Source organism: Stegostoma tigrinum, chromosome 17 (genome assembly GCF_030684315.1).
Source record: "Stegostoma tigrinum isolate sSteTig4 chromosome 17, sSteTig4.hap1, whole genome shotgun sequence".
Classification (NCBI taxonomy): domain Eukaryota; kingdom Metazoa; phylum Chordata; class Chondrichthyes; order Orectolobiformes; family Stegostomatidae; genus Stegostoma; species Stegostoma tigrinum.
The window spans coordinates 231,976-252,676 of NC_081370.1; the positions used below are offsets into that span (position 1 = coordinate 231,976).

Here is a 20,701-nt window from a genome sequence, read left to right on the forward strand (position 1 = left end):
GTGCCAGTCCATTATCCCTATTCTCTGTCTCCTGCTGCTCAGTCAATTTCCTAACTAGATCAATAAGTCTCCTTCTACTCCATGAGCTTTAACTGAATGTCACTTATGAAGGACTACATGAAATACCTACTGGAAATGAATAAAAATAATACTCATTGGCATTTCCCTGTTGATTACTGCAGTCACTTCTTCAAAGCTTGTGATCAGGTTTTTTTTCAGTTGTAACTTGCCCTGTACAAACCCATGCAAGCTCTCAGCTGAAAATCTTCAAAGCGTCTAGTTATTTGGTATGACGACTTTTATAGCCACCTCAGGTTTATTTTCCTGTTTGCTTTTTGTAAGTCTCAACTACCCCTGTTTGTGAAACTTTGCTACCCTTTGTATCTTTGCTATTCACCTGTGCTTTTCTTGCATCTTTGTAGGCTTTCTCTTTTAATTTTATGTTTTGCCCTGTGGCTTATATTGTCTGTGGTTGTTACTTTGTGACAGGGAGAACGGGGTTGTAATGTTTTGTCCCAGATTTGTTCAGGTCACCGATGACAGCCTCTGTCCTGTCATATCAAAGTCAGCCTCAATTAAACCTGTTGCCTCAGAAGCTGTTTCATGTTTCTTCTTTTCAAACACTGTACAGGTAATTCTGCTATAACGCATGTTTCATTAATGCTGTAAGGTGATTGATGAATAGTGGACGCTGTTCGGATAATGTGAACTTCCTGCCGTACAGATAGAGTGATTTTCTATCGTGATTTCCCTATAATGCAATTTTCTATGGCGGTTTTCTATAGTGCGAGGTCACACAAGAACTATTGTTTTATAGGAGAACTACCTGTACAGTGCTTAGTCATTTCAATCATTAGATATTCACACATTATTAGGATATTAACAAAATATGATTTATCACTCATTCCTGCATTTAATATGACTAGCTCCTCCTTTCTCTTTGCTGCTGAGACACATTGTTTTAGAAAACTAACTGGCACATTGTCAAGCAGCTCACAAACTTCCTGTTGTCAGTGTCCATTGAAGCAAACATTCCCCCACCCCAATAAAATGATTCTGCCTTTATTACCTGCCCATCCGATTTATACAAGCTCTGACTTCACACCTACTACTGGGGGTCCTAAACACATCTCCTGCTACAGCCTTAAATACTATTTCTTAACTTGTATAGAGCTTCCACCTCCTGCTTACCTCTTGTTAGATCTTCCTATTGAAGTGGTTTGATTCCTAACTCTTAAGGCAATACATCACCGTTAACCATTTTCCTATCTTTTCTCCTCTTCTTACAACTGGATACATCTGGTTCCCAGGTTGGACCATCTTACTGGCTCCTCTCTGTAACTGCTACCACGTCATTCTCTCCGAGTTGAATTTATACCTGGAATTCATTCAATTGGTTCCTTAACCTCTGACCATTTGTAAAAAGAACGCTACTTTTGGACCGCACATTAATCTGCCCTTCAATTCTCCTGTTTAAATCACAAGTTTCTTTTGCTCACTCCTGGTTAATGTAAATCTTTGGTATCTAAAGCACAATCTCTAATGGTTACTTTATCTTCTTCTCTTCCATTTCTTCTCAAGTGTTTGGCCAGGCGCCCTTTCCAGTTGAGGGGATCCACCCTTGCTCCCTGCCATTAATAGTTTAAATTCCTTGCGTTCTCTAACTCTGGCCTTTTGTGCATTCCCAATTGCCATGGCACTGCCAGCTGGGCCTATAGCTCCCTCGGCTCTAAGTTTTGGAAATCTCTTCCCAAACCTCATCTTTCTCCTTTAAGACACTCCTTAAACACTAGCTTGACCAATCTTTTTATCATCTGCCCTAATGTCTCCTTTTATGGCTCAGTGTGATACTTAGTTTTATGAAGTTCCTGTGATGTGCCTTTCAGTGTTTTATTACACCATATAAATCCATAATGTTGTTATGACCATGCTCCTTTCCAATGGGACCTTGGCCCTAGTCTGCTTCATCCCAGTGTTATGACTATTTACTGTCCCCGTGTCCCATGAAATGGAAGCTCATTTTCCCTCAACACTCCTTCAGCTACCCCAGTAAGAATGAGAAATTAGAGTAAAAGCAGGTAATTCAGCCCCTTGAGCCTGCTGGCCATTTATTAGCATAGTGGCTGATCGGACTATGGCCTCGGCCCCACTTCCCCTCCTGCGCCCTCCATATCCCTTCATCCCTTGTTGATTGAAAATCTGTTCCATTCACTGTCAGTTTGCATTTATCTATCCAAAACAAGTCTTCTCACCAGTTGCACTGTGTGAGCTTAAGAGGTGAGCAGGTCGTGATGTTCTTACTCTTCGCGCTGCGCAATTTGTGGTGGTGTTTTTCTAATCCCCTTTATTTACCTTGCATTGTGGTGGTGGGGCCCTCTCTCTCTTGAGAGTTTTATTTTCTTCTGTTTGTGGGGAGGTGACAGATGAATGAACGTTTACACACACACACACACAAAAACCCCACAGTTTATTTGTTAAAAAAAACATAAAAGGAAACGTGAAATTACACATGAAGAAAGCATCTGTGGGGGAAGTAGCAGAGCAGTCGATCAATGTGTTTGAAGTTAATTGCAACCAATGATGGCCGTGAGGTGAAGTGGGCCAATTTTAAAGAGTTTGCAGTTTAGGAATTATTCCAGTATTGCCAGTACTCTCCAAGTTCCATATTTAACCTGGTCCCTTCGTTACTAATGTGTATTGCAAAAGTGTTTGTGACACTCTGGAATGGTTGGCACAGCTCCTAATTTCCTCAGGGTACTACATGTAAACGAATAATCAAAATCTCATCAAAAAGACTGAGAATAAAACAGTGCAGAAAGGAAGCCTTCCCCCAAGGATATGGAGTTCACACTGATTATGAAAACATGAAAATCACTTCTGTCAAGCTATCTGCAAGAGGCAGATTTGAGGGTGAAAAGAAGCATGACATTTCAGACTTACAGTGTGACTTAAAACCACTGGATTGCAGGGAGAGACAAGATCGATAGGCAGTATTTAAACAATGAGGCAGGTATAGTGCAATCTCAGGCATCAATGTTCAGAACTTGTCTCAACCATTAGATATTTTTAGTGCAAACTTACTGCTGCTCTTATCTTTTAAACTTTAATTTTACTGGGATATCTGTAACCAGTCCCCATATGTTAACATCCTTTCTGTGCTGCGATTTCTGAGGTATGTTCAGATGATAACAGAAAGGACCTGGGTCAGAAGTGCAGTCCAACACGCATTACCGGCTCTGGGTCATTTCATCTCTTGACCCTCTGTGATGGGACTCGAGTCAGTCGGTGGGATTTCTCCCTTCTGTGAATACTGACAATGTGCTGATAAACAAAGCAGTGGTTGTCTGGTCTAGCCAAGTGCTGTACACTTAATGTCTGAAGACTCTTGCAGTGAGACTCCCGTCACCTCAGCCTGAGGTTCTGGGATGTTTGGCTCACTGGAATACTGTCTGTGACCAGCTGGCATCAGAATACATTCCTCTTCAGCGTCCGGTTCTTCCACCATTCCAGGATGCAACATGGAGGTCATTGCCAAAAGCTGAAGCTCAGAGGGTGCATTAGCCACTGTGTGACGTCGGACGCTCCCACACTTCTCCAAGTAGGCCTCGCCTTCCTGCTCTATTAAGGGCGTTAGCATTGTTTCATTGGACGCATTCATTTCACACTTGTCGCTCATAAAATCGACCAATTTCGACCTAGGTCCAACAAATCTTCGATCTGTGGGGAAAGAAGCACAGACGTTTGTACTGTGTAATTACAGCTTTTGTATTATTGGGCTTGCTATCCCAAAACCTGGTTTAATAGAAGACATGAGTTTAAAATCCACTGTAACATTGTGAGGATTTATTTCAGTTTAGAGTCATAGAGCACAGGAACCTATCCTTCAGTCCAACCAGTCCATGCTGATCATAATCCCGAACTAAACTAGTCCACCAGCCTGCGCTTGGCCCAAATCCCTACAGACATTTCTTATTCATGTACTTATTCAAACGTCTTTTAAATGTTGGAACTGTACCCACATCCACCACGACCTCTGGATGTTCATTCCACATATGAGCCACTCTCTTGTGTAAAGAAAAGTTTCCCCTTATGTCTTTTATAAATCTTTCTCCTATCACCTTAAAAAAATACGTCCCCTTGCCTTGAAATGCTCCAGCCTAGGGAAAGGACCTTGGCCACTCAGCTTTTCTATGCCCCTCAGGATTTTATAAATCTCTATAAGATGACCCCTCAAACTCCAAAGCTCCAGGGGAAAAATGACCCAGCCTACCCAGCCTCTCCCTGTTATTACTATTTAGGAAGAGAAACTGGAAATAAAGAGCTGGTCAATAATGGTGACCAAGAAAGCTGTCAGAAAATGACTATAGTCCTAATCTCTTTTCTGGAAGGAAACCTGTTGCACTCAGCTGCTCTGGGCTACATGTGACTCCAGTCTATGCCAACACGGTTGACTCTTGACTGCCTTGTGAAAAGCAAACTGCTCAAATCTACAAGGTTAACTTGGGATGCAGTTAATTAGGGTTGGGTTAGGGGCCAATTGGGATATATGTCAACCTAGCTAGAGCCGTATGTTTGTAGGCTGGAGATGTGCCCATTAGGGGAATTAGACAAGTGATTGGTATCAGTGATCTGTGCTGTCCTACAGCATGAGCCTGGTGAACTTATGAAATATCATGATATCTGTCCACGGGAAAACAAGTCCTCTGGTCAGAGCAAGAGGCAACATTAAAAAAAACTGGTACAGAAATAAAATGAAATGAACAAAAAAAAAGAACAGCTAACAGAAGGAAAAGAATCACTCCATTATTTTGCACAGGGTGATGTTTTTAGATCAACTTTTAAGAAGCCGATGGGGCATAGCTCCCCCTTATTTGCGTTGCTCATCTCAGTACAATTCCGTGACTCTTAATGCAAGTTTTGAAAAATGTCATGGAGTTTCATTCACAAATTACATTCAGGACAGGTCACATTTGTGCATTCTTCTGTTCCAGTTTGCAAAAGAGCCACCAGGCTGAAGGCTGCTCCCATCCATCAATCTGCCTCTGCCCAACCTCCTGGATGCCATTGGAAATTCATCACCAATTTTAATGGCAGGACTTACCACAGCCACTTAAAAATTAATAACATAAGAACTTAATAAATGGGAGCAGCAAACGGCCAAGTACTGCCTATGATTCATTGGGGTGACATGGTGGCTCAGTAGTTAGCATTGCTGCCTCAGAACACCAGGGACCTAGGTTTGATTCCAGCCTCAGGCGACTGTGTGGAGTTTGGACATTGTTCCTGTGTCTGCGTGGGTTTCCTCTGGGTACTTCAGTTTCATTCAACACTCCGGAGATGCGCAGGTTAGGTGGATTGGCCATTCAAAGTTGCCCATAGTATCCAGGGATGTGTAGCTTGGGTGGTTTAGCCATGGGAAATGCAGGGATGAGACAATAGTGTTGGTCTGTGTGGGATGCTATTCGGAGGGTCGGTGTGGACTTGATGAGACGAACGGCCTGCTCCCACACCGTAGGGATTCTATGATGAAGGTTGTGCTGATCTGCTCCATATCTCAACTTCTCTTTCATGCCAGTTCAGTGCAATTGTTGCCTCCCTCAGGCTGTCTTGGCACTATCGGAGCATGTGAGACATAATTGAATTTCATTTGCTAAAGCATTGAGTATTGTATCCCAATATTACCAGCAAATGATTCTGAGCAGGTTTTATAAGTTGTTTTGAACCATCAAAACTTGGGTCACTCACAGGCAATGGATCAACAATGGGATAAAAAATGCCCGACCCTTGTGAAAAGCTTTTTCTCCGCTGCAGAAGACAAACTACACCACAGTGCCACCTCTAATGTATGTCTGAGGCACATTTTTAACAAAGGCTTCCCAATGCTGCCTGATTGAACAGGGTCTTGACAGATTCCACTGAATCACCAATACTCAAATGAGTTTCATCTTAATTTGTGTCCAAACTGCCAACTGTACCCAAACGGAAACACTACTACCACGCTCCAATTTCACAAACAATTAGATCCAAGGAGAATGCATAAATTGGTGAAATAATTCACAGTCTTCCTTAATTATTTATCGAGTGATAGTGTGATACAGCATAGTGTGAAACAGACACTTCAGTTCAACCTGTCCATGCTGACCAGGTTTCATTTGCCTGCGTTTGGCCCATATCCTTCTAAACCTTTTGTATTCTGCGGCAATTTAATGGGTCAAATGATTGCTTTCTTATGTTTTAAGTAATGTATGATTCTCCAAGCAAAATAAAGTACACTTGTTACATTAAAACTGATCTTTCTCAACCTTGTTCCATATTTTTCTTTGCTGAACCTGGCACTCACTCTATATGAAAAGATCATCTTTGCAGTCTCCTACACCTATCTCTTTTCTTGCCAATTTCATTCCTTCCCTGACTAATTGTAAACAATGATTTCCAGACTCAAAACCACCAGCACATGGTGAATAAAGATGCGTTATGTAACTGAAAAGATTATATACACTTAACACAGATGAGGCTCTCCTACATGCACTGATCTAGCTTCAATGAAGAGGAAGTCTGATCGTTACTTCTCACATCATTTCTCACATTTCCTTCCAATACAAAATGAAAGGTGATGGGGCGACTTTTTCAGAATAACAGGCTGTAATTTCCATTCATATGAACATAAGAAGTAGGAGCATGAGAGCCCCTTAAGGCTGGAGCACCATTCAATACAATCTTAGCTAATCTCCTCTCAGCCTCAACTCCACTTTCCTGTCTGTACCCCATAAACTTTCAACACTCCACTCATTAAAAATCTGTATACTTCCCTCCTTATGTTTACTCACTATCCCAGCATCCACTACACTCTGGGGTACTAAATTCCACACATTCACAGCCCTTTAAGAGCAGCAAGTTATCCTCATCTCAGTTTTAAATCTGCTGCCGCTTGTCCTAAAACTGTGACCTCTCATTCTAGATTGCCCGACGTGAGGCAACATCCTCTCTCTGTCTACTTTGCCAATCTCCTTTAGCAACCATATAGACATCAATTAGATCGCTTCTCAATTTTCTAAACTCCAGAGGTTAGGCCCAAGTTGGTCAATCTCTCTTCATGAGACAAACCCTGCATCTTTGGAATCAATATCATGAAGCTCCCGTGAACTGCCTCTAACAGAATTACATTGCTCCCCAACTAAGGTGTCCATGGAATGTGCCCTGAGAAGTTGGTCCCTGTGTCTAACATGGCGTTCCTTTGGAGCATGAGGCAAGCTGATGTCACCACTATTGACTCCCATTCCTGACACCCAGCTTGTTCAGTGAAGTAGGAAGCTGAACATTAATGAGCTGAGCTGCAGCATTAATAAGGTGTTTAGCAAGCAATAATCCCACGTGATTGGCAACTTGGTGCTGTTGAGCAAGGGACCTCACCTCACCACTCGAACAATGTATCTAACATGCAGCAAGCTACTCCTGACGCTGAGATAGGCTTCGGCAGGTTTTTCGTCCGATTCTGTCACAAATCTCACCCTCCTCAAGTAAGGGGACCAAAACCGTACACAATACCCCAGGTACGGCCTCATTAATGCCTTGTCTAGTTGCACCAACACTTTCCTACTTCTACACTCTATTCCATTAGCAATAAATGTCAAAATTCCATTTGCCTTCCCTATTACCTAGCTTTACCTACATACCAGTTTTCTTTGATTCACACACAAGAACATAGACCAGTAATTCAGTGTCTTCATCCAGAGACATGACTTTGTCAAATGACACAAATTTCTTAACGTAGCTGATCTTTAAAGCACTTTTTGTGCTCTGCTTGAGTCTCAGAGATGCAGCTTGATATGATTCCATCCTATACCATGACTGGCACACTTCAAACCAGCCTCACATGGTCTGATAAAACTAATTTGATCAGTATTATCAGCCTCTTCATTCACTGTGTCTGTGACAGCCTCGAATCTACGAGTTACCTGGTACATGCTGATTTCTGAATAGAGTCAACATGCAACAGACAATTCTGCAAGTCTAATGAGTTACCAGCCCGAACACTGAATTGCTGAAATCTAACATTACTGACACAAACTTACATTTAACTTTATGAGCAACTTATCTCAGCAGCACAATGTAGTAAATTGGGATGACACAGGAGCAAGTTGCGGTGTAGACAAGTTCCCAAGGTGGTGGAATCATGGGAAAATTACGTCAAGTCTTACGAAAGAGTTCACTTGCGGCAAAAGACTGGGACCTTGATGGGAATTACTTGTGCATGTGAACACAGAGATAGGAATGTCAAGGCACCCCCAGAGATAAAACCTTGAAGCCTTGAGATAAGATTTAAAATTCGGACAACATTGTGCAATGGTGTTATACCCTCATGCTTGCTTGACAAAAGCATCCTGCACTGAAGATCACTTGTGTGAAGGAAGAGTTAATTGGGCTGCAGCCAGGTAAAGGAGAAAGCCTGAAAGAACTGCAGATGCTATAAACTGTGAAAAGAGAAAGCCTGACTTGGTCTCTGTGCAGAGACCTGATATCCAGAAACAATAGCAAACAAAAGACAAAAGAGAGAAGGCGATAGACCAGTTTGAAGACTAAAAGGCCAATGATCTGAGAAAAACCGTTCATCGTCTCTACAGTTCAGGTTGTACAATCTGTGTTAAGATGTAAATTGCTGTCTGAGTTTATTGCTACTCTTTAGCTGAAATGTTAATCAACTTAACCTGAATTTGTTTCAATAAAATCGATTCACAAGCAAGCTTTGTAGCCAAGTCTGTTTCTTCTTAAAAAAACAAAATGCAAGATTCCAAATCCACGCTGGGTCTGCTGCTGAGCTGTTTCAGTGCAAGGTGCGAGTCAGGCAGAGGCTGGGCCTGAGAGGAATCTCTGCTTCCCCGTCACTGCTGGCCAGACTGCTATCAAAGCTGCAATGTCTTATCAGACTATTCTCCCGTATCATCACTCCGTCCAAAATGGGACAACAAATTTGTTTCCTCTTGGCAATGAACTTGCTCAGTTTTGTCAGTGAAAGAATTGGAGCAGCATTCTGCAGCTGTGTAGCCAACATGAGCCAGAGTTTGTACAGCTTCCTGAATGTAGCTAAACCTGCAAAGGGTCTGCACAGGGGTCTCATCAGAGGTACTTGAGCATCCAGGTTCAGAGTGAGACAGTGCTCTGACAGTGAGGGGAGAGCTTGGAGGTATGGCCTGTTCCAATCCATAAGGTGGTGAGGGGAGGGGGGGGGGAGGATGTTCAGAACTGCCCTTCTTGTAGCTATTCTGTGGGAAGTGATGTATCCCACTGGGGAAGAAAATGGGCTCTCTGTTTATAATCTCTCACCCAGAGAGCGACACTGCTGACATCGCAGCACTCTGTCAGTGCGCTGTGACCCAGAAACCCGGGTATTGTACTCCTGACCTCCGCTGTGGGATTTGAATCCCCAGCCTTTGGAGTCAGAGGTGAGAGAGGTACCACAGTGAGGAGGTTGGCAGTGTTGTAGTGGAGTTGGAGCAGGCAGAAGAATACTGGGAGTTGACAAACAATGAAGCCCAGCAACACATCAGGCAGACTCAGTGAAGAAACTGGTGGGAGAAGGTGCAGTTGTTTATGGAGAAACGTGAAGGCATGAGCTGTCAGAGGTTCAGAGATGGTGGGAACTGCCGATGCTGGAGAATCTGAGATAACAAGGTGTGGAGCTGAATGGACACAGCAGGCCAAGCAGCATCAGAGGAGCACAGAAGCTGACGTTTCGGGCCTAGACCCTTCTGCACGGAAAAAAATTCTAAATTCTAAAACTAATAACGCAGCAAAGGTAGTGAGCAATTGAGTGAGTAGCAGGTTAGCCTTGGCTGTAAAGATGCCTGAAGAGGCTTGATTCGAGTGTGGTGACATGACTTCAGTCTGCGGTTGGTGAGGAATGCAAACACAGGCTGTGAGGTGGAAGGTGGGACAGGCAAGACACATGGAAGGAAGGACGACGAAAGAGGATTTACTGTTTGAGTGGGGACAGTGGTTTTGAATGACTGCAAAAAAGGCCTGAGGGGAGGATCAGAGAGACAATGTCGATGACCAAGAGTCAAAAGGAAACAATAAGCAATGGGAAAGAGACCAAGGGAGCAGGTGTTAAACTTCACAGGAAAACTGAGTCAGATGTTGACAGTCTGTCTCTGCAGAAGCAGAGTGTAATGTATGTGTTTGGGGTTGGACAGGAATGGGAATATATGCTCCTCAGGTTAAGGGGGAAATACCCAAACAGTGACATGGGAATACAGAAAGCTCTGTACCTGTTGATGCTGCATGCCATGCTGTTCATGCATGAGTGTCAGGGGATATCCTGTCAGACCTGCTCAAAAACCCATCATGGAGAATTTTATGGGGCCCCCTGGTGACAGGAACAGTGTTGAGAAGTTAGGTAATGAGCAGGGAGATGTGTTGTGGACAGGTCCCTAATACAGTCCTACCTTCAGGGATGTTTCTGGGACACCCTTATGGACTTGCCTCCATCTTGAGGCATTCCAGAGTTTTCTGACCTTGCGTGCTCCTCTCCCATTGGGGGTTGTTGAGGGTCTGATTGGCTCGGCAGCATCGGAAAGCCTTAACTGGGCAGAGGTCCTGCAGGTTGCCACTGAGGAGGCCGCTTGACGTCAAATCACAGAGCGACCTCACATTCTGATCCAGTGCTGGGATCCTGAAGTCCGCAGTAAACTACAGCTCATTGTCTGCAGAAAGCAGGGCCTATACCGCTCATCAGGCATTTTCAAAGCATTCCACTCATTGAGGTGTTCTTTCAACTTGTACTTTCATGGGACGCGAGCATCAGTGGCCAGGGCAATGTTTGCTGCTGATCCCTAACTGCCCTTCAACTGACCGGTTTGCTGGGTCGTTTCAGAGGGACAATTCGGAGTCACCCACATTGCCGTGGGTCTGGAGTTACATGTAGGCCAGACCAGGTAAGAGATGGCAGATTTCCTTCCTTTCAAGGCACTAGAGAACCTGATGGGTTTAGTCAACCTCATTCCAGAGTAAACCAGATTCTGGAGCCACTTCCCAGTGATGGTGTCAAAGCTTAAGTGAAGTGAAAGTACTGGCCAGCCCTTCAGCAGTTAGGAGCCCTGGCCTGCTCCGATCAGGGACAGCGAGTGTTTCTGCCTGCACCAACTAAACAAGTCTCCCGTTCAGCTGGCAGTCACCTTGATTTTAATGGAAAATGCAATTATGTTTGTGCAGCAACATCAGCTTTCGTTGGGCATCAATGGCTGCTCTGCACCCAATGGTTATTTATAATCACCCTGCTCATGGGAACTGTCGTTTGCTTCAAGCTTGATTTTAAGATGATGTCCGGGTAACACTTTGACCTGAATCTTCCAAAATCGGCAGGCACTGCTGCATTGCTGCTCTCCCACCTGTGCTTTTCACCCCGTGGCCGTCCCCTTCATTTCTGACCCCTGTCGAAATTTCAATCCATGCATTTTCTAGAGGTGCAAATAGTTTCTCAGAATTATGCTACTGGAAAGTACGCTTCACTGAACATGACTGTAACTAAATAATATGTCTGCATTTTGATCCTTTATTTTGTTACTGCGCTGTTGTCCTTCCTCAGCCTAGAACTGGCCGTTGGAATAGGAGTTGCGTCTCTATACCCACTGTAGGCACTAAACAAGTAACTTCAACAGGTGCATGCCAACATTTATAATATCAGCCTGCAGAATGTCACGCAAACGTTAAGGGTTTAGTTGTTCTTTCAGCAATAGTAAATCTGGACTTTGTATGAAGGACTGATAAGATGAGAGATTAATGTGTAATCTAACTCTTCATCGAGAAGAAGCTTTATACAAGATCAATGTCATGATCCACCCTGTCGCCTGACTTTCTCTGTCACCGGGTTCATCTTATTTGCCTGTCACCCCCAAACACGCCGTCATCCTAGTTACCCTTGTAGCCAGCTAGCTCCCCCTTCCCCATCCTGTTACCCACTTACACAGCCTGCACCATTCCCTGACACAGAGAAAAGCCATTTGATGCTCCACAGCTATCCAAGCTGGTTGGCAATGAGTGAACGTATCAAGATATGGCAGCTCCTGCTGTAAAAAGGGAGTCAATACAGTCCTGATGAAGGGTGTAAACCCGAAATGTCGACATCCCCCTGCTCCTCTGATGCTGCCTGACCTGCTGTGTTCTTCCAGCACTGCACTGTATTTATTCTGACTCCAGCATCTGCAGTTCTTGCTGTCTTCGCTATAAAAAGGGAGCTTGCCTAGGAATCCCCCCCGAGTGTCTCACGCAGCAAGGTTTCAGCTCGATGATGGGTACCCTGGAAATTTCTGAGGCCTTGGGTTAGGGGTGAGTTCCAAGCTGGAAACTGACTGGGGGCTTTAGATGGTTAATGCACAGAATAATGGATAATTTGTATTTTTCAACGGAAAATCAAACTTACAGTTAACAGGTAAAGGAATGACATCTCAAAATGCCTTATTTTAAAACGCTTGACTGTAAAAATGGACTAAATAATGCCATTGAAACTCTTATTTTGTTCAGCCACACTTACTACACTAAGCTACAGAAAACACCACGAGGGAGCTTTACCTTTGTGCAATGGTTAAATGTAGTATTTCAGACATCAGAAATCGGCCTAAAATTATTCTCAACTCCCATTGCTTTGTACTTTCTTTCCCAGCTGGCTAACTGCTGATCTCATAATGTCTTTCACTGCCAGGACTACAATGTAGATCCATGTCTCCAGCTCTAAGCTAGATTAATCTAATGGCCTTCATCAAAACCCTTACATTCAAACTGCATGTGAGTTCCAACCTACATTTTGCTAAATGAACAATAGTGAGTCAGCTTTTTCTCTGCTTGAGGTGCAGGCCAAGCTGTGTCAATCTCTTGCTCGAGATCTGGATTTTGAAAAGGGAAAGCTGGGACACTCTGAGATAGTGCTCCCACAAAGCAGATCTGCCTTTGCAAATTGTTGGGTGGAGTAAAAATCTCTAGAGCGTGGAAACAGGCCCTTCGGCCCAACAAGTCCACGCTGATCCTCACAGCGTCCAACCCAGACTCATCCCTCTGTAACCCACCTAACCTACACATCCCTGAACACTATGGGCAATTTAGCATGGCCAATCCACCTAGCCTGCGCAGCTTTGGGCTGATTTAACATCTCTGATTTCATCATTGTACAACTAAAAATAAGTGAAAGAGCCAAAAATCAGCACAATTTCCTCTTCTCAAAGTCTGCTTCCCACCAAGACCTGACGAAGCTGTACCCTTTGGATGTGAGCAGTTGTGTTCTGCTCCTGCAGAAACAACAGGAAGACCGAAAATTGTAACAATGGAATCATTTTGAGGGAACCCGTCAGGACATGGGATATTTATTGCAAGAGAAAAACCGGGACTGTCCTGGCAAAAATTGGGATATCTCGCTGCCTTCGCCTCTTAGAAAGTTGTAGACCACACAGGAAATCTTTGTAAACCTGCTTTATGCCTGTGATAAGCCTATTCCCAAAATTATCTCATTTTCCTGCATCCCCCCTTCCCGACGGCAACAGGAATCACATCGGTAGCCATGTAGAAATGCTAAATGGTTATTTTTGTTTCCAGCTGCGCTTCCTATTAGAAGTGAGTGAACTGTTTGATGGTGCACTGTTTACAATTTGGCACCTTTAAGACCTTTCTGAGACTTGACAAACTCAGCACCTATTCCCACTGAACTTACTCCTGTCACTGTCTCCCAGCAGTCGCACCTTGCACCTTCTCCTCATAAAACAATCAGAATCTTCTTTTGTCCTCTATCAGCCAAACAATCAAACCACCAGGCGTTATTTATCGGACAGACTCCATAAAAGAGCAAAAAAAACCTTTCATGAAACCCCGAAGGTAAAGCCATGGTCCCACAACATAATAATGTTAGAAAGCAAAAGGTGCAGTCCCAAAGCAATAATAATATTCACCCTTCCACTGTAATACTGCAAATAGAATTGTGGATACCATAGAATGAGTTGAGAGGCTGGAATCTAATCAAGACAGGATGAGCTAGCCAAGGAGTAATTACATGGCAGCGACTTAAATACATTATTCTGCAGTTACCAGAACTTGTCAGGGTGAAGCTCCTGTTGTTTGTAATGAAGCCAGTAGATCAGATTAGAGCCTTCAAACCACTCCCAGTTATGTGCTTTTATTGACTTTATCTCCAGATCTTCACAGATTACAAAGGAGTCGATTGCTCACAAATGTTTTGCTCATGCAAGTTCCTTGCTTTCCTTTCATTCCACATACGGTCTGAGTCATACAGCAAGGAAACAGACCCTTTGGTCCAACCAGTCCATGCTGGCCGTAATCCCAAACTAAAGTAGACCCACTCACCTGCTCCTGGACCATATTCGTCTAAATCTTTCCTGCTCATGAACTCATCTAAATATCTTTTAAATGTTGTCACTATACCTGCACTCACCAATTCCTCGGGCAGTTCATTCCACACATGAACTACTCTCTGTGAAAGAAAATTGCCCCTAGTGTCCTTTCTGAATATCTCTCCTCTCACCGTAAAAATATGCCCCTAGTCTTGAAATCTCCCACCCTAGGGTAAAGACACCAGCCATTCACCTTGTCCATACCCCTGACGATTATCTAGACCTCTATAAGGTCACCCCTCAACCTCCTAAGCTTCTATGTAAAAGGTTCTGGCCTATCAAGCCTCTCCTTGTAACCAAACCCTCCAGTCCTGATAACATCCTGGTAAATCTTTTCTCAACCGTCTCCAGTTTAATAATATCCTTCCTATGCCAGGACTGCGCTCATTATTCCAGAAGAGGTCTCACCAATGCCATGTACGACCTCATCATGATGACCCAACTTCTGTGCTCAAAGGTCTGAGCAATTAACACACGTGTGCTAAACACCTTGTGATGTGATGCACATCTGAAAGAAATATGTACCTGAACCCATTGGTCTCTCTTCCACAATACTACTCAAGGCACCACCAATAATTGTCTAAGTCCTGTCCTTGTGTGTATTACCAAAATGCCATACCTCACATTTATCCAAATTAAACTCCATTTGCTAATCCGCAGCCCGCTGACCCAAATAATCAGAGGGTTAGATAGGGTGGATAGGGAGAGCCTTTTTCCTAGGATGGTGATGGCGAGCACGAGGGGGCATAGCTTTAAATTGAGGGGTGAAAGATATAGGACAGATGTCAGAGGTAGTTTCTTTACTCAGAGAGTCGTAAGGGAATGGAACGCTTTGCCTGCAATGGTAGTAGATTCGCCAACTTTAGGTACATTTAAGTCGTCATTGGACAAGCATATGGACGTACATGGAATAGTGTAGGTTAGATGGGCTTGAGATCGGTAATACAGGCCAGCACAACATCGAGGGCCGAAGGGCCTGTACTGTGCGGTAATGTTCTATGTTCTAATTGTCCACTATGCCACCACTTGCGGTGCCATCTGCAAACTCACTAACTCACGAACCGAGCCTGCCACATTCTCATCCAAAACCATTCATAGAAATCAAACACCAGCACCGATTTCTGCAGAATGCCGCTAGCCCTAAGCCTCCAGTCTGAAAAATAACCCTCTATCATCAGCCCCCGTCTCTTGGTGTTAAGTCAATTTTGAATCCAATTGGTAAGCTCACCCTGAATCCCATGTGATCTAACTTTACTAATTAGTCTACCTTGCAGAACCTTGTCAAAGGCTTTACGAAAGTCAAAGTAAACAATGTCTACCACTTTGCCCTCATCGACCTTTTTGGTAACTTCATTAAAAAGCTCAGACAGACATGACTTCCCTCACACAAAGCCGCGCTGACTATCCCTAATCAGTCCTCGCCTTTCTAAATGCATATAAATTACCATCTTTCAGAATCACCTCCAACAACTTACCCACCACTAAAGTCAGACTCACTAGTCGATAATTCCCAGGTTTCTCTTTGCAGCCTTTCTTAAACAAAGGCACAACATTAGCTGTTCTCTAGTTCTCCAGTACCTCAACCATGTTGATAGATGATACAAATATTTCAGCAATGGGCCTCACAATTTCCTCCATAACTTCCCACGACATCCTGAGATACACTCGATCTTGCTTCTGGAAGTATTCTTGTTCAAAATATTTCATGATTTGGCTACATAGAATTTTGTGTTTAAGGAAACTACTTGAAGAGAGGTAGAATTAATATGGAACATGTGTGGGACTCGGAGCCGTCTCATGAAATCTCCTGAAGAGGAGTGTAATTTACTCCCCCTGTTGAATCCTCTTTCTTTGTCAGGGGCTTCATTTCGGGGACTGTGTTTTATGAACTGACCCTCAAATGTCAGGACAGGAGCTGACTGTCTTACAACATTAACACAGTTGGGATCTAGCTCCTCTGCAACTAGCTTACTCTGGCTGTGGTAAGGAAATTCCTGGGCTTGCTGAATTTCACAATCTTTCAGGTGGGGTCTCTTTTGTCCCAGAAAAAGGAGAAAGGATTAGGGAATTGATAGAAGGATACATTAGAGACAACAGTCCTGGTATTTATGGGGATATGGGGACAGTGTGATTGGGGGAGATTGTAACTGGGGGAAGAGTGTGACGGGGGGAACGGTATGACTGGGGCCAAAGTGAGGAAGGTCGGTGGTACCTGGGTTTGAGATTAGAATAACGAGATTAGTAAAGATAGACATGGGTTGGAGGGAGTGAGGAAGAAGAGATTTGGGGAAAGAGATTGGAGTGGAAGACAGAACTGAGAGAGGGAGATAGGTAGTATGAATTGTGAGGTGTGAGTGGTAGGGTGGAGATCAGAAGGGAGACAGATCAAGATTGGGAAGGGTCAGGGAATGTCAAGCTGTGAGTAGTTGGGACAGCACTGTGTGTTTTAATATGAAGGTGTAACTCTGGTTCTTTAGAAGGAAGTGGCTCTTGTGTTTACTACAGGTATTCTCTAGGGTTTATTGATCTAATTTGATAGTGAGCACCTCACTCCAGTGTTTTAATATAGAGAAGGGCTAATCGCTGCTAACCTTGGTAAAGGATGAATCTTATAGGGCATTAAGATGGCCAATCTGAGACCACAGTGCTGTGTATTTAAGAATCTGGATTGCACTCTATTAATAAAGACAGTAAGTAGTGCTAGTTGAAGCAGGAACTGGAGAAAGGTACATAGACAGACTAAGACAATGGTTCAAACTGTGTCAGACACGATCTGGGACACAATCACAAGCTAAATGTGAGATCATCTGGTTGGATGCAATAAATGTCAGATTCCATTGGAAGTGGTCAGAAACTACGTACTACTGGAGCAGACATTTTGGTGTCGGAAGAAGAGGGGATTTACGTTGCGGGGAAGGAGCTGCTGGACGGTGGACGGATCGATGCAGAGAAAAATGGTTTGCAGCTTGTGGTACTGGCTTTGAACTTGTTGTTTGTGAGGGCCATTGTCCCAAATGTGTCTCACTAACTGTGCACCATACCCTGATGTGTATTGCTGCTGGTTCCATCTTGGAAGTGCGCCTGCACAAACATGGAGCTGCCCGGGTGGTCGCTCTCAGTTGCCTCAGACATGCCCGTCAAAGGGAAACAGGCACCCTGCTCTGCCAATAGTGAGCTGCAGGCTGCAGAGGAGCGCTGTCCTCAGGACTAGGAGAGGAGGCCATGCCTGCAGCTGGCAACAATGTAATTTGTATTTTCTAACTCGGCTCCACTTGCGGCATTTGTGGGAGACTCTGTTTCCTGTAGTTTCAGTTTTGAGTAACTGAAAAATTAAAGCTCTGTCTCCAATTTTCTGGTTGACACAGATTGGAATTCATCACTGGATTCAACAATTTTCGATCATAATTTTCATCCTCAATCTGTTTGGTGCTTCTTTTTGTCAATAGGGTTTTATCCTCTCCTTTCTTTGTGAATTATTTTGCATCCAGTTGGTGGCTTTTCTGCCATTCCCACCTCACCATCTTTTGTATCTTCACTTATCCCATGACCAATCCCTCTGGCCTTGCGCCATGTGGGCTCTTGTGTAAACTCTCCTGCTCTCCATTTTACCAAAAACCTTCCCTCTTGTTGTTTTCCCAATTTTCCCATGATATTCCTATCACTTCCACATCCTGATCACAATTTGAATTGACTCTGTTCTCTCCACAGATGCTGTCAGATCAAAATGTTATGCTTTTGTTTTTTTTAAGGCTTACTAATTCACGGAATGTGAGCACCTTGATGCAGTCTGTGCTGTAGGGATAGCTATGATGTTGTTTGGAAGTGATCTCCAGAATTTTGATCCACCCAATTTCAGTATTAGCTGCTTGGCCTTTTGTAACTGTGTACGATATAGAAACTAACTGGCACAACGGTTCAGTGGTTAGCACTGCAGGCTCGCAGTGTCAGGGACCTGGGTGGATTGGCCATGCTAAATCACCCGTAGTGTACAGGAATGTGCAGGCTAAGTGAATTAACCATGGGAAATACAGGGTCACAGGGTGCGTCTGGGTGTGATGGTCTTCAGAGGGTCAGTGCAGACTCAATGGGCCGAATGTCCTGCTTCCACACTGTAGGGATTCTATGATTCTAGTCACGGATAGAACATCAGCTACTCTTTGTCTGTTCCCATCTGATTTCAGTTTGACTGAAGTCAAAGAACTGGATATCAAGCTAGTTGGGGGGCTGTATAATGTCACTCAGTGACCGTACCATCTGAGATGAATTTCTACATCATATGAGATAAATAGTAAGATGGAACTATTCTTCAGTTGATCTACAGAGTGATAAAAATCTTTCTTATCACAATCCAATTATTACCGGGGATGTTAAACATTTCCAGATGTAAGGCCAGGACTGAAATCCTGAGAGATTACAGTAAAGGTTTTAAAAAGAGAGAAGTGGGTTCACAACCATGGAGAAATGGCAACACAGAAGTACAAACAGTTCACAGTTTATAGAAATCAATTAAAATTTGATCAGGTTATAACTTTGTATGAATTATATGTGAAACTGAGACAGAAACTGTCAGCAGTGATGCAATGAGGACCACATTATGAATATGGAGCTACTGTATGAATACAGTCCTAGTGAAACTCTGTTGCATTGAATGGGAAGAATGAATACAGGGGAAGGGAAAGGAAGTGAAGCTGTTTTGGCGCTTGCAACTCATTAAAAGTTCCCAATGCAGCTTAAAGCAAAAGTGGCTAGTTGAGGGGATATCCGTTTTGCAGAGATCTCTAGGCAGACATTGAAAGTTTCTATACTGGGCAAACAAATGATTGTGAATTGGACAACAAAGACTTGGGAGCTCTGCAGGACCGGAAGAGGGAATACTGCACCTGTGAGGCTCAAGTCAGTGGCCTTGCAGTCAGTGTGGGTGAGAGCCAAGCTATTGCTGACCAACACTCCCTGTAAATGCAGCATTGCAGAATGTATTAGATGGCAAACAAAAGCAAGCTGAAACGAAAACAGAAGTTGTTGGAAAATCTCAGCAGGTCTGGCAGTATGTGTAGAGAGAAATCAGAGTTAACATTTCAGGTCTAGGGGCCCTCCCTCAGAAGACTAGAAAACTACTGCACCTCCTACTCAACAAAATACAGTGTGGACTCAAGCTCCCAGCCTCAGTGCGGACTCGGGACTCTCAGCCTCAGTGTAGACTCCGGACTCCCAGCCTCAGGGCAGACTCAAGTCTCCCAGCCTCAGCGCGGACTCGGGACTCCTAGCCTCAGCGCGGACCCGGGACTCCCAGCCTCAGCATGGACTCAGGACTCCCAGTACTCCTGGCCTTGATGTAAATCCTGCTGTGGTCTGGGTTGCAAGGACTTTTATTCTGAAGTCTTATTTCTCAGTTTTTATCATTTATTGCTGGAGTGTTTATTTCTTCATTTTTATTTTTTTCTCCCTAAGAATTTGTATTTAAGAATCTGTATCTGTGTACCTTGGTACCTGAGATGGTGCCTTAGTGGTGATTTGTGAACTTCTCACTGTATTCCTGTGAGTACATGTGACAGTGAAGCTCATTCTAATTCTAACTGGCCGAGCTCACTGGGCTTTGGGTGCCTACGAGCAATGGAAGAATTCTCCTTTGGAACCTCACATCTAGCTCGTAAAAGATCAAAGGATTGGGCAAGAATATGCAAAACTATTGAAAGAAAGGTTTCCCCTTCTAGATTAAGCTTCCTCCTGTGGTCTTCAGATTTTTAACAACCCTTTTATCATGCATGGCCACCATTGACGATGCCAAACCTGTCAAGCCAACTACCATTCAACTAAATAGATGTATAGGACTGTACAACACAGGAACAGAGCCTTAGGCCCACCGCATCTGTACCAGCCGGGCTTTGGGTGCACTTCTCCCATAAACTTTCTCCCTCTCACCTTGAACCTGTGCCCTCTTATAGTTGACCTTTCCACCCTGGGGATAAGCCTTTGACTATCCACCTTATCTATGCCTCTGTCAGGTCACCCCCTCAGGCTGTGTCTTTCCAGTGAAAACAATCTGAGTCTATCCATCCTCTCCTCATAACTAAAACCGTCCAGACTAGGCAACATCCTACTAAATCTTCTCCGCACTCTCTTCAAAGCAAGCACCTCCTACTGCCAATGTGACAACCAGGGCTGCACACAGTATTCCAAACATGGCCTGACTAAAGTTTTGTGCAGCTGCAACGTAACGCACTAACTTCTATATTCAATGCCCCAGCCAATGAAGGCAAGTGTGCTGTGTGCCTGCTGTCACTTGTACACCCAGATCCCTCTGTATGTCAAAGTTC

The 20,701-nt window shown here is 43.9% G+C and overlaps 1 protein-coding gene across 3 annotated transcripts in view; it reads right to left on the reverse strand.

The window, feature by feature from the left end:
- Positions 1 to 2,448: 2,448 nt before the first annotated feature.
- The window catches only part of LOC125459146 (proline-rich protein 5-like), a 108,477-nt gene continuing 90,224 nt past the window's right edge, over positions 2,449 to 20,701 (reverse strand). For all 3 annotated transcript variants that reach the window (XM_059651882.1, XM_059651881.1, XM_048545118.2), the window contains one exon: positions 2,449 to 3,717. In XM_059651882.1, coding sequence (XP_059507865.1) covers positions 3,350 to 3,717 — 368 coding nt within the window. In that variant the 3' untranslated portion in view covers positions 2,449 to 3,349. The remainder of the gene's footprint in view (positions 3,718 to 20,701) is intronic.